The sequence below is a fragment of the Mesocricetus auratus genome, unplaced genomic scaffold (genome assembly GCF_017639785.1).
Source record: "Mesocricetus auratus isolate SY011 unplaced genomic scaffold, BCM_Maur_2.0 Super-Scaffold_100025, whole genome shotgun sequence".
Classification (NCBI taxonomy): domain Eukaryota; kingdom Metazoa; phylum Chordata; class Mammalia; order Rodentia; family Cricetidae; genus Mesocricetus; species Mesocricetus auratus.
This window is the reverse complement of record NW_024429206.1, coordinates 9,005,883-9,019,816: the sequence shown is the minus strand read 5'-3', so window position 1 is coordinate 9,019,816 and position 13,934 is coordinate 9,005,883. Positions and strand designations below refer to the sequence as shown.

The 13,934-nt window shown below is 47.8% G+C and overlaps 1 protein-coding gene across 2 annotated transcripts in view; it reads right to left on the bottom strand.

The window, feature by feature from the left end:
• Nucleotides 1-13,934, bottom strand: part of Ksr2 (kinase suppressor of ras 2) — a 352,893-nt gene that overhangs the window by 79,061 nt on the left and 259,898 nt on the right. Inside the window, exons 8-10 of one of the 2 annotated variants that reach the window (XM_013119781.3) lie at nucleotides 11,543-11,610; nucleotides 6,971-7,095; nucleotides 1,173-1,341 (exon numbers count right to left, since the gene is read on the bottom strand). In XM_013119781.3, coding sequence (XP_012975235.1) covers nucleotides 1,173-1,341; nucleotides 6,971-7,095; nucleotides 11,543-11,610 — 362 coding nt within the window. The remainder of the gene's footprint in view (nucleotides 1-1,172; nucleotides 1,342-6,970; nucleotides 7,096-11,542; nucleotides 11,611-13,934) is intronic. The other variant, XM_013119782.3, reaches the window with a different exon arrangement.

The following is a 13,934-nucleotide window of genomic DNA, read 5'->3' as shown; positions in this document are numbered from 1 at the left end:
TGGTGTCCTTGTGCCAGTGCCTGAATAGAAATTCCCACAAGTGACATTGCTGATTGCATTTGGAATATCAATTGACTAACTTCCACAGAAGGTGAATCCGATTGTACTGTGTGTGTGTGTGTTTGTGTGTGTGTGTGTGTGTGTGTGTGTGTGTGTGTGTTTGCTGTGTGCACGAAGTCAACCTTAGGTTTCATTCCTCAGGTTCAGTCTACCTTATTTATGAGATAGGCCTTACCACTTCACCTGGACCTCAACGCTGTGGCTGGGCTGGCTGCCATTGAGCCCACAAGATCCATCTGCCTTCAGTTTCCCAGTGCTGGGACTCCAAGCATGTGTCACTAACCAGGATTTTTTTAACATGAATTCTGGGAATGACTCATGGCCTTGTGCTTGTGCAGCAGGGTTCCCCCACCCCACCCCGAGCCACCTCAACAGCCCTTGCTCAGGTAGCATAAAGATGGAGACCTGGCTGGCAGAGCCTTCTTGGGACCTACATGTTGGCTTGGCTGGGCCCTGGCGGAAGCAGCAGTCTTAGTTCTGGTTCACTTGAAAGCAGAGAAAGCTCCATCTCAGGTCTAATGACAAGGGAGGGTGAGGAGTTAGTGCCTCACAAGCGGCTCTTTCACCATTCTCTCACACACTGAGGTGACAGAATCAGGTCACACAGAGAGGGCAGGATAGACAGGTGTGGATCTGGAATCCAGGACCTCATGCTGTCCATTCTGAGCCATGTCTGGCACCTGGGCTGAGACTTGTGAAGTGACCCTACACAGAAATGTGTCCCTGAGATCCTCAGCACAGCACCCTGCCACCAATATCAACCAATCTGTCTCACCAGACAACGGCCAACTCTGGAGTGGGTTACTCTGCCTCATGACTTAGCTAGGTAAAGACATCAGCTTGTTGCTAAACCAAAGACACGCTCGAAGAGTCCCTGTGTCTATGCTTCCTCATCTGTCAAATAGAGTCAGTGATGCTTACTTCACATTTCCTCTAAAGCAGAAATGTGGTATTATAGGACAATCGCCCCGTGTAAGGTAAGCACACATCCACACCCCTCCTTGACTCTGATCATTGGTCCCATGCTAGTTGGCTTTGGCAGTGACCCAATGCCCCCCTCGTCGCTCCCACCTGGCCCCGTGGTATCCGCTGTCTCCCCAGCACAGAGGTACCTGGTAGGTTGAAGTTCTTTTTCTGTCTTGTGCACTGTGGGGAAGGGTGCAGGGGAGAAGGCGGCGTGGCACTGGGGGGGAGGGGGGGTGCTGGTGAGGAAGGCGTGGAGGACGTCGTGGATGAGGGGTTGCTGCTGGAGTCTGGCTGGTAAGGGACAGGGATGTGGTCCTGTGGAAAGAAAAACAGGGCAGGGGTCAGGGAAAAGTTGGGGGCACAGAGACACAGCAGAAGGGATGAGCTGGGCAGGAAGGGGCTCCCCAAGCCAGCTTTCTGAGCCATGGCTGCCCCTTCTGCAATTGTTAGATTCTTCTAGAGTCTAGCCTAGTTCAGTGAGAGACCCTGTCTTTATATGTGTACGTAAACACACACACACACACCTGAACAAGTCAATTTAAAGGGTTGCACCAGATGTAGGGGGAAGTTTCTGGAGTCACATTCTTGCTTGCTGCTTGAACTCCAGGCAGGAAAGGTTGCCTCATAATGAAATCTGCAGAGGTGCTAGGCACGCACTCAGCGCCTCTTTGATCTGGAGGGGCCCCATGCCGAGGTGCCCAGAGAACTGTCCCTGCTCTGACACATCTCCTCCCAAGTGTTTATTAAAGAATCAACAGCTTGACAGCTCCAGAGAACGTGGGTGTGAGTCTTCAGCATTTTTCCCCAGCATGCAGCTGGGACCTGCATTGTCTGCCTTGCCCTCAGACCAGCTTCATGGGAAGGGCAAAGATGGAGTCCTTAGCTGCACGTGCTGAATGCCCTTGTTGGATGGACCTAAGATAGCAGGTCAGAGGGTTGAATGTGCCCTCCCACAAGACACGCCACCCAGAACATTAGACCAATCCCAGATAGAACAAGGGTGGGTCATTATAGATATAACAAAGTCAAAGATCTAAAGATGGGACTCGGTCCTGACTCTAAGGATGAATAGCCTCCTGAAAGACAGGAAAGGGAACACACATAAACAAAAGAGTAGGTGAAGACAGACCCAGAGACGGGGGTGTTGTCACCAGCAGCGGAGAGCTGCAGAGCCACTGGAAGCTGGAAGAGGCAGTGGGGTCCTCCTCTGAGCTTGAGAAGGCACCTTACCTAACATGATGGCTTCATCAGGGCTGAGTAATATTCTACCGGATGGATGTACCACAGTTTGTGAATTATCGTCCAGTGAGGGACATCTAAGTTGTTTCCTGGTCAGGGTTACTTTGTGTGTGTGAGGATGAAGCTACTGTACATATCTATAAAGAGGTTTGTTGGAACATCTGTGGTTCTCTAGAGTGGCTGCACTGTTTTATAGCCATGCTCCACAGTGAGCAACTTTTTCTGTGTCCTAACTAGCACTCGGTGTGTCATCATTTCTTACTGTGGCAAGCATGTGATAATGGTGTGTCATGTTGGTTCACAGTGAGCATCCTCTCCTCTGGATATTACTTTTGGTTTTGATTTCTGAAGCTATTTATTAAGTTTTGAAATTGGGTAGAATGCATTCCATTTTCAGTTTGCTCATATGCGCACACACACACACACACACACACACACATACGCACACTTCTTTGGTTATTCTAGCTGCTTCGCCTCTCTATATCATCTTTAGAATGACAGTGTCTAGGGCTAGAGAGATGTAGTGAAGTAAGCATACTGCTCTTCCAGGGGACCCAAGTTCAGATCCCAGCACCCACATCATAAGGCTCACAACGGCTGAAGCTCCAGCTCCAGGGAATCTGGCGCCTTCTTCTGGCCTCCTCAGGTACTTGCACTTAATGTGCACATACCCACTTCTACACAATTAAAAAAATAAAACTTTAAAACCAAAGTCCTGGTGTCACTGGGGTCAGGGAACCCACCTGACTCAAGGCCATGCTCCAGGTCTACTTTCAGAGAGCCCAGCTCCCTGAGATGACCTGCTGTTGCCTTCCTGCCTCTTGGCTATCCTTACAGCACCTCACTTTGTTGAGCTGGATAGGTAGGGCTCTATTCCTTGCAAATACAAGCCAGCATGCAGGATCTTCTAACCCCATGCAAATAGCAGGAAGAGCTATGGCCTCTGCTGCCACTGCAGATGGCTGTTTGGGTGTCCTCATGTAGGGGACTAGGGCTGGCAGCTGGTCCCTGAGTGAGCTGGCAGACTATTGATTTTGCTTGTCTGGCTTCTCTCCTTATCCTGTCTTTCTTGATCTCCCCATCCCTCACCATCTCCTCCGTTTCCTCCTTCTTCCATCAGTCACTTCCTCTTCCATCTTCTTTTGCTCTTTCTCGTCATCTATTCCTTTCTCATTCCCATTTCCCCCTCATCTTCCTTCTCCTTCCTCCTCCCTTTCCTCCTCTCTTCATTCCATTACTCTGTTTCCTCTTCTCCTACACTCTTTCCTCCTCCCCCTCCTCTCCTATCACCTCGCCCATTTTACAGAGGGGTAAAACTAAGGCACTTTGAACAGGCCCAAACACAGCAACACAGCAAGTTAAAGAGCTATGCCACGAACCCAAGCTTTCTAACTCCACTGTCTACCTTCTGCCCACCTGCCAGGTGAGGAAGCAGGGTTTCTATGAACCTGGATGGATTGGATCAGAGAGGAGGACAGACAAATATGAGAACAGGAACAGGAATACTTCAGAGCAAATTGGCCGAGAAATCTGTCTCCAAACCATATCATTGCCTGATGACAAGAATCTTCATGAAGCCAGTGAGACAAGAACAAGACAAAAAATAGCCCAGCCTGATAAGAGAGCCTGTCCACCTCCGTGGCAAAGCTGCTGTCTTTCTGTCCCTTCCTGAGTGCCCCTGCTGGCAGACAAGCAGAATAATGTCACTGTGGCTCATCCATCTGACCTGTGTTTTTGTCCCATCTGACATCAAGAGGCTCCAGAGCTGGTTAAGCCAGACAGAAAGATCTCAGAGTGGCTTTGAGCTCCTGGCCCCGATGATGTCACGGAAGTAAAGATGAGTTCTATGATATGCACAGTCACTTCTGGAAGAACACGGCACCATCCTTCCTTTCCTCTTTCCTCCCTTCCTTCCTTCCTTCCTTCATTCCTTCCTTCCTTCTTTCTCTCCCTCCAGAGCCTTACACACACTAGCCAAGTCCTCATCCACTGAGACCAGCCCTGAGACTTCCAGAAACAACCAAAGTAAATGGCCGTGGATCTGACATTTTGCATGAAGCCCCAAGATCAAAGACAACGCTTATTAGGATTCCCTGGGTATCTGCTATGCACCAGGAAGCACACGGCATTTTCTAATGCCGATGCTTTAGTGCTCGCTCAGGGACCTCTCTCCAAAGCTGGTGTTCTTTTTTAAAAATAATTTATTTAATTTTATTTTTTGTGTATCGGTATGAGGGTGTCAGATTCCCTGGAACTGACTTAGAGACAGTTGTGAGCTGCCATGTGGGTGATGGGAATTGAACCCAGGTACTTCCAGAGGGCAGTCAGTGCTCTTAACCACTGAGCCATCTCTCCAGCCCAGAAAGCTGGTGTTCTTAACAGCCACTGTGAGCATCATAGCGCAGGGACCCAAAGCCCCTCCCCAATGACAACAGGCATCTACCTTGCCTAGCTTCAAGCCCCGCACACAGTTGCCTCCTTAGTAAAAAACTGTGGGAACAACACTGCCGAGGTCCCATGAGCCATCTGTAAGGCGCACAGATGGCATGAAGTAGCTATATTGGGGGAAGGCGAGGCTACAGGCAGCCATTCCGGCTGACTTCTCTGCCAGGCACTGACTTTGACTCTTCCCAACCCAGGCACCAGACATGAGAGTAAAGAATCCTGTAGAACTGTAGAACACTTAATGGCAAATATTTCAAGCTTTTCAGCCACGTGAGCTTTCTTGTGACTTCATCAACTTTGCTATCAACTTTGCGTAAAAGTAGCAATGGACAGGATGGGTGTGGCTTGAGTCACATGAAAGCCAGTAATGGACTGAACTTGGCCTATTCTAGATTCTACTAGCCACCAGTTATAGAGGTTTTCCTAGTAAAGCCTCTGGATAGTCTAAGGGAAAGGCAAAATCACACCCCCATGGTGCTCTGATAAAACTCTTAGCCCCTAACCTGAAGACTATAAGCATAATAAAAGTGTGGTTGTTATACACTGCTAATTTGGGGATGGTTTGCTGTATAGCAGTAGACAAATTAAACATGTCCATTTTATATAGAGGAAAACTTTAGGCCAGAGAGATTAAGCTACTTGTTTATAGTTTCACAGCCAACAAGGCCAGCTGCCAGTTTGCCCTGACCCCAGAACCTAGGCTCTTTCCAATGCTAGGATGATGTGACAAGAAGCCAGAAAGTGACTGCAATAAAAACTGATGGTCACTAGCTGTGGGCAAAGTGGGAGTAGACAGGGCTTTGAAAGGGACCATGGGAGGTCAGACATAGAGGGCAGGACCAAATGACACAGCTCTGGACAGTGTGACTTGTGCTGGATGTGAGGGCACACACCTGCATTCCCAGCACTCAAGAGGCTGAGGCAGGAGGATCTCAAGTTCATGATCAGCCTGAGCTATACAGCATGACCCAGTCTCAAAAAAATTGGTTAAAATGCTTGCTGTACAAGCAAGAGGACCAGGGTTGGGATCCCCAGAAACCACATAAGTGCTGGGTTAGCAATGAAGCCTGCCTATAATCTCAGCCTAAAAGGACAGACATGGGAATCCCTAGACCAAACTGCCTAGCAATAGTAGCCCCATCCTCAAGCTCTGCATTACTCTTTATTGAATAAGATACAAGAGCCATCAAGGAAGTTCTTGATGTCAACCTCAGGCCTCCATGTGTATACTCATCACATGTGTACATGCATCCTCACACACACACCCACAAATATGCAAAACCATGTACACACACGTATGCCCATATATAGGATAATACAAACTAAATAAATACAAATTAGATTCCAAAAACCAACAGAAAACCAGCATGCGTGTTTTAGGCAGAATGACAGCTTTTGAATAACATTTATTGAGACCTACTCTGGCTATTTGGAGGAGGGTAGATGGGGCAGGGAGGCCTTCTCACAACCAATGCAGGGAAGCAAGACCACACGTTGCCAGGGAGAGGGTCAACAGTCACCAAGATGTTCATCTGGCATTTGCATACAGATCTATTCCCTCCCCCATCTCTGAGTCGACACCATGCTTTATCCACCTTCAACATACTACACGGAGGCTCTATGGGGCCTGACAAACCACCTCTTGGCATATGAGAACTTGGCTAATACTGTGGGGTTAGAATTGCCCCCTGGGACATTTTCAGCACAGTCCATCAACAGACCAAAGCCAACACAGAGTGATCACCCCAAAAAGAAAGATATACAGAGGGCTGCCAGTTGGCCATCCACCAGAGGGGAGAAACCAGCTGTTGCTCGGAGCCCCCAGTGACATCTACCCATCCATCTGAGTCCCCACCAGAAGATCACCATCCTTCAGTTCAACAGATGCCCGCTACCATGTGCACAGCTGCTCTGGCAGATGGGGAGCCGTCCCAGGCAGAGCAGTAAGGGTCTCAAGTACCACAGAACTCCTTCTCGTTGCCTCCTCCCATCCCGGAGTTCTGTCTTCCCCACACGCGTCCGATCTCATTTCCATGGGCCTCTTTCTAAATGAGATGCACTCTGTCCTGAGTAGCTCTTCAACTGATCATAGGATGCTTCCCCGTGGCCCTGAAAGCTTTACCACACACAAACCACCCAGAAGCAATAGCATCCATGACTGAGAATGCCATGCCCCAGCTTGATCCCCTCCTTCCTTCCACATGCCATCTGTCACTGCTATCTGGCCCCCACCGCTAACCCCATAAAAGCCACACCTTACCTTGTTGATTTTGTTGGTTTTGGGGAGCGTCTGGCTTATGTGCAGATCTGAGTAGCGTGCTGGCTTCCGGACAGGGTTGTTGATGTCACAGGGGACCGACTCCGTTCGCACTAACCTTGCTGGGTCCGTAGGGGTAAAAACAGTGAAGAGAGAGTCTAAGCATCACGTTGGCTTTTGTCATGTCAGGAGAGCTCAGCTCACATTCTACTTTGAAGCCTACTGGTGATACCAGAAATGATAGCCATGTATTACCGTGACAAATGTTCTGAGTGACCTCTGTGGTGTTTATGCTCTTTGTATTATCTACACAGTGTGAGTGTGTGTGTGTGTGTGTGTGTGTGTGTACTGCAAGGTGTACTAACATGTACTTGTCATTGTAGGTGTGTCAACGTGGTTGTGCAAATGGGTGTGAGTGTGGTGGCCTGAGGTTGACAGCAGGTCCATCCTTGACCTCACTCTACCTTTATTTGTTGAAATGGGATCTGTAACTCAACCTGAAGCTCATAGTTTAGACTAGGTTAGCTGGCCAATGAGCTTTAGGAATAGGCTCCTACTCCAGCATTGGGGTTCCAGGGATATCCTGCCATCCTGACATTTTGAAATGACTTCTGGGAATCTAAACTCAGGTTCTTATACTTGCATGACAGGGACTAATTTAATCAACTGAGCCACCATCCCAGCAACTACACATGATTTTTCAGGCATCTCTTTTTTTTTTTTTTTTTGATTATCTATTCCCTTACACATGGTTTTTGACAGTAGAAACAGGGGGCGGCCATTTTTGTTTTGGTTTTAGTTTTTCACAGTTACTTTCACTTCAGCCTTGACTTTCACTTGTGATACAAGCGATCCCTGATTCCAATGAGACCTACAATTAGCATACAAGCCCTGATGGACACCTGTCCCTGCACTTGCGACCATTTGTTAGGTATGGAGTTTATGAGGACTAAGAAAACTGTCACCCGTTGGACCACGTGTGTCCCAAATAACTACGGATCCCTGCAATAATGGCTCAGCTCCTTCAGCCTTTCCCCTGGGTATTACACCCAGAGCCAACGCTGGGTACACAGCACGTGATGCTGAATAACAGCTTCCTGGTGGCGAAGGAGAACTCCATCCTCAAGAGCCTGTCTCTCGTCATTACCGTCACTCATGGGGAACACAGTGTGCGATGGCAGTGAGCCCCTCAAGTTCAGATTCGCCTGCCTACCACCTTTCCTTGTTAGTTGTGTTTTTTTCCTGGGTGGGGGGGTGGTATTCAAGCTTTGCATTGACCCAGGGATTTAATTTCTCTGCTTAGCCTGAGCTACCATTACCATGGAAACGGACTCTATTTTCAACTTCCCACCAACAGGGAGGTGGGGGAAAGGCAAGAAGCCAGCGGACTTCTGCAGGAAAGTTCTCTTTGATTTACTTGTAAGGTGTAAGCCCTCCTGGAGCCCAGGGAGTTTGGCCTTGAAGGTGGATGGAAGGAGGGAGACCTTCTCCAAATACCAGACTCAGAGGCCCACCTTCCTGCAGTCTGGGTTTTGCCTTCCTGGGGGAGTTAGCCTCCAGAGCATCTTCTGTCTACAGGGCAGGATTTGGTGGGAGGCAAATTCCCCAGTGATGCTGACCTCAGACAGGGGCTCAGGAGATGTGTGAACTCAGGTTTCAAAATAGTCACTCAAGGGATATCAAGACTATGGAGTGCAAAAGGCAGGAGAGAAGAGAACAAAATGCTATTACTACCCTGCTCTCCTCATGGTGAGCAAAACATCAAAAACCAACTACCTGTGACATCTCTGGACCTGCTTCAGGGGGACAAACTCACTTCTTGCCTGAGCTTCTTGTAGGTTCACTCTTAGACTGGCTGGGCACTCCAAGGCCAAGTCTGAGCTCGGCAATGCCATGGGGAGATTTGGAAGGATGGAGAAGGAAGGTTCAGTCTTGGCTTAACAAGTCTCTATGCTCTCTGGCAGGTCTGAGGCTCCATCCAATCTAGAGATGGGGGCACTGGCTGGCATCTGGCCAGCAGGTCGCTAATACTTGGCAGAAAATCCAAGTCACATAAAACTACACGGGCTTCTGTTTGAAAGGTCACAAATGCAGGTGACATGCATCTGCCTGCATAGTTGCTGTAGTGCCCACCATCTCTGGATAGTACCTGCCTGGACTTTCCAATCGGCCAAGCTTCTCTCATTCAGGATGTTTGCGTGGCCCCCATCAGTGTGTGATGTGTGAGTTTGTATAGCTCTTGATCATGAACAATGCTTCCTGGCTTGAAGTGCACAGGAACCCCAGATCCAATTCCAAAGGGCAGGTTCTGATTGGGCATTTCTTGGGCAGGGCCAGGAAGTGTCATTTCACACGTGCCTGGGCCACACTTTTGTTAGACAGAACAGAGGAGCACAGGTGCATTTCCTTAAGAAAGGAGTTACCCTGTGGGTCAAGCTTTCCAGGGAGAGGGTGGCCTGCAACCAGGGGAGCCATGATCGGTCCTTGAGTAAGCATTGATAAGAGACAGCATGATCAGGCTAGAAAGGGAAGTACAGGCTCCCTTTGAAAACCCAGGGAGAAGTTCATTTCTTTAGTGATGGAACCCCTGGTAGACTGACCTCACTTCAGGGCAGGCTCCAATGCCAAAACTAGCTGGGCAACACAGACTGCACTCAGTGGGGAGAAAAGGAAAAAAATCTCCAAGTTAGGTGTGGAGGCATGGGAGGGTGGGGAGGGTGGTGATGGGAGGAGTCAGGGGAGGTGAATATGCTCAAAGACATTGTATGAGATTCTCGAAGAATGAGCAAAAAGCACTGCGGAGAGAATGACAGAGGGAGAGAGAACAAGAAAGCAAGAGTGCTTAAGGGAAAAGAGGCATTGGTGGCTGCCACAGACAGGGGGATAGGGTGGAGGAGGGGAGCAGAGCAGGAGCCTTCAGAGGAATTCCCAAACAAAGAAAAATATCTGACTTTTATTTCAGGGGGTTGGCAAGAAAGTCCACATCATGATGGTTTAGTTTGGGAGAGCCTACATGACAAGGAGAATGGGGGAGCCAAGTACAGGATAGGACCATAAACTGGAGGTTGAAAAAAATAACACACAACACAGATGCTTATTAATTATCTGTCCCCAGAGAAAGAAGGAGGGCAGCTGGAAGTTCACGGCCTGAGCTCTGTGTGCTGTAACATCTGGCCATTTACATGGACCAGCATCTTAGGAGCAGGCTTTGATCCTACAACATGGAACAGCATCATCAGGAGAGATCTCTGCAGGAATGAAATTGCCGTATCTCTTTGTCATCATCTAATGCAACAGCCACATGTGACTCCTGAGCCCTGAAGTAGGTCTGGTGAGACTGGGTAATAGGACTTGTATTTTTAGTTCACTCTCATTAATCTCATGTTAAATAGTCAGATGTGCCTAATAGCTACTTATCCCACAGCACAGACTTAAGAGGTTGCCCCGGGGATGGATCATGAGGGGCTGGGAGTAATTAATACACAGGACAAGAAATTAGGGAATTATTTTGCAAGCTGGGCTATGAGACTTTACGAAGAGTTGTCTCCTACCAAATCCATAGCAGACGGTGCAACATTTTTCCTCCCAGCTGAATGGGTCTGGTTGTGCACTGTGAAAGGCTGCCAGCTTGGTCAAGTTGGCCCAGATACTCCCAGAACCCCCAAACATGGGACACAAATGGCCTAAAATAACTCTACCCTGAGCCAGACTGTTGTGGACCATTACTTTAACTGTGTAAAGATGTGTTACATTTGTTTATGTTGTAGAGTCTTACAATAACAAGGTAGAGATGTGTTGCTTTGCCTGCCTAAGGCACCTGATTGATCTAATAAAAAGCTAAATGGTCAATAGCTGGGCAGTAGAGAATAGGTGGGGCTGGCAGGCAGACAGACTAAGAAGGAGGATGAATCTAGGAGACAGGAGGAGAGGAAGAGAATTCGGGACAAAGAAAGGAAGACACCCTGGAATCATCCAGGCAGCCGCCAGCCAGACATGGAGCAGGATACACAGAATGAAAGGTAAAAAGCCCTGAGGCAAAGCATAGATGAAGACAAACAGGTGAACTTAAAAGAACTGACAAGAATCGATCCTAAGTTAAGGCTGAGCACTCATAACTAATATTAAGTTTCATGTCATGATTTTGGAGCTGGTTGGTGACCCAAAAGGAAGCCTACTACACCAGACTCCTCCCCACCCACTTCTGCAAGACTAACCATGTGAGCCTGGGTCACACAATGGAGAAGCCCCAGCCAGCAGTGCTTTCTGAGCGTGAGGAAAAAGCAATGAAGTGGAAAGAAAGAAGGGAATGGAAATTAGGACCAGAGACAAAGAGAGGGTCAGGAGCCAGCAGGCACTAAAACACCAGAAGGACAAGTGGAAAAGCAAGAAATAGGGTAACAGGAGTGCAAAATGGGTAAGGAAGACAGCAGGAAGGAAGAAGTATTAGGAAGAAAGAAACCGGGTGGGCAAGGATCTAGGGATTGTGAGATATCCGGAATCATGCTGGGTGGGAGAGCTGTGTTGGATGCAAGAGTTCTTGAGCCCACCACACGGTAACAAGTGTTAAATACTTACCTCCTCGGTGGATGATCAGGAGATGACAGGGTGGGGCTTCTTTGGTGCATTTGTTGTGGCACTTTAACCTGAAAGACAGAGAAAAAGAAAGTTGGATGGGCTAACTGAATGGCTTGATGGACAGATGGACAGGTAGATAGATAGTTTGGTGGATGGATGGATGGATGGATGGATAGAGAAATAGAATGAGTAAGTGGATGGAGTGGATGGATGAGCTGAAAGGATAGTGGATAGATATAAATACAGACATAAACACAGATATAAATATGGGTAGACAAAGGGATGAACTGGTAAGTGAATGAATGGTTGGTGGGTGGAAGAATGGATGCATGAACTAATGGACGGATGACTGATGAATAGACAGGATGGATATAAATATGGATGAGTAGATGGTAGAAGGATAGGTGGATGAACGGATGGATGGATGGATGGATGGTAAAATAATAGAGGGAGCAGGTGAATATGCATATAGATAGATGAGTGGACAAATGAATGTATAAACTGGTAGATGGACAGAGGGTGGAGGGAGGGATAGAAGGATAAATGGAAGATGAATGAATGAATGAATGAATGAATGGGTGAGTGGGTGAAGGAATAAATAGATGGACAAATAAGATGCCCCAGTTATCTGAACATCTCCAGGCATTGTGGGTAGCAATGTGTGAGATGTGTGGAGGCAGCAAATGAAAAAGCCGATCCTTGACAACCCAGATGGTTAACTCTGGACTGAGGCTTCCAACGGGACTCTTCCAGTTCCACCCCGGGTGGCTCGAGAGTAAGTAGCAATTGTTTTTAACAATATCTGTGTTAGCTTTGTGCAATGAAATGTTCTTAGGATAGTGGTCTATATTCTTTATCACCATCACCATCACCATCATCATCATCAAAAGCAGCACTTCAATCTTAATCATCATTAACAACTACTCAAAGGGTCACTCACCAGCCTCTCTAGTAAATATTTTCCATACACTATTTCATTTGAATCTTACAACTGTAAGAAATATCTATTATTGTCATCCCCACTTTCTAGGTGGGGAAGTTGAGAATGAACTGACATGCTCTGGACAAACCACTAAGCCATTTTGTCCCACCGGTAGTCTCTCATCTATCCTAAAGCCTGAAGCTCCCAGGAGACGTCAAACCAAGGCTTACCTTTAGGATGAGGTCATTCTCAGGCACTCAACAGTGTTGAATATGAGTGAATTTCTCCCAGACAAACCCCAGGAGTCAGTCTTGATTTCCCACCACATTGCCTGATTGCCCGAGAATAATACCGCCCTTCCCCCAAGTTACTGCAGTGACTACACTTAAAGCAGAAGGATGGATAACCCCTGCGAGATACTGCACAAGGTCCATACAGATCCTCTCTGGAGTCCCCCAACATTTTGTGTGCCCCAGCCAAGCTTCCAACAGTTAACATCTTTGTCAGGTGACTGCCCTCGGGCTCCTAGCATCTTAGGGCTGAACAGAACATCCCACCAACCACATAGAGGTTAGAGTATGCTTCTTCTCTCCAAAGCTCTGAATTTCTGTCTCCATATAAGGTTAAAACACCTAGGCACAGGTCAGAGCACAGGTTCCACCCAGGAACATCAGTGTGTTCTGGAAACTTCTCTGGGATTCTCTGCAGAGGGGGCATCTCTGAGGCTAGACTAGAACAAGCCCTGAAGTGACCCAGATGTGCATGATGCAGGGGAACCACAGATCTACTTTGTAGTACCAGTTTTCCCAAATTTTTTCACCGTCTTTCCTGACTCTGAGAAAGGTGCTGCATTCATCTCTGATATAAAGACTTTAGACCTGGGGCCCTTCAGCACACAGAGGGCAAGCCAGGTGGAACCTGGGTAGCTCAAACCATCGAGAAGCTGAACTCTCCTTTTCCATCTGACCATACATGATGGTGGGGTAGACTTCAAATGCTCACCCAGCCCCAGATGCAGATGGACAACAGACATTAGGACAGGAATCCCATCACTGTCTTCATCTGACTTATGTTTTCGGGTCATCTTACATGAATGCAAAAGGTATTGTCTTTCCACTCACAGTAAAGAGGAGTTTTCATATTTAAATAAACTCACTGCTATGGCTAAAGTCTGATTGTCCCCCAGAGGCTCATGTTTTGAACATTTGGCCCCCAGCTGGAGGGTACTAGTTTGAAGGCTGTGGGGTCTTTAAGAGGCAGTGGCCACCAAGGGGTGGGCTTGGAAGGGCATGCCTGCCCTGGGTCCCGACTGTTTTTCTACTTCCTGCTTCTTGTTACATGAACATGCTACTCTGTGTGCTCTCACCATGTCTTCTCGCCCTGATGAATGAAACCCGGCACTGTGAGTCCACATAAATCTTTCCACTCTTCAGTCACCCCTTCCATTGACAAAAGAACACAGTATACTTC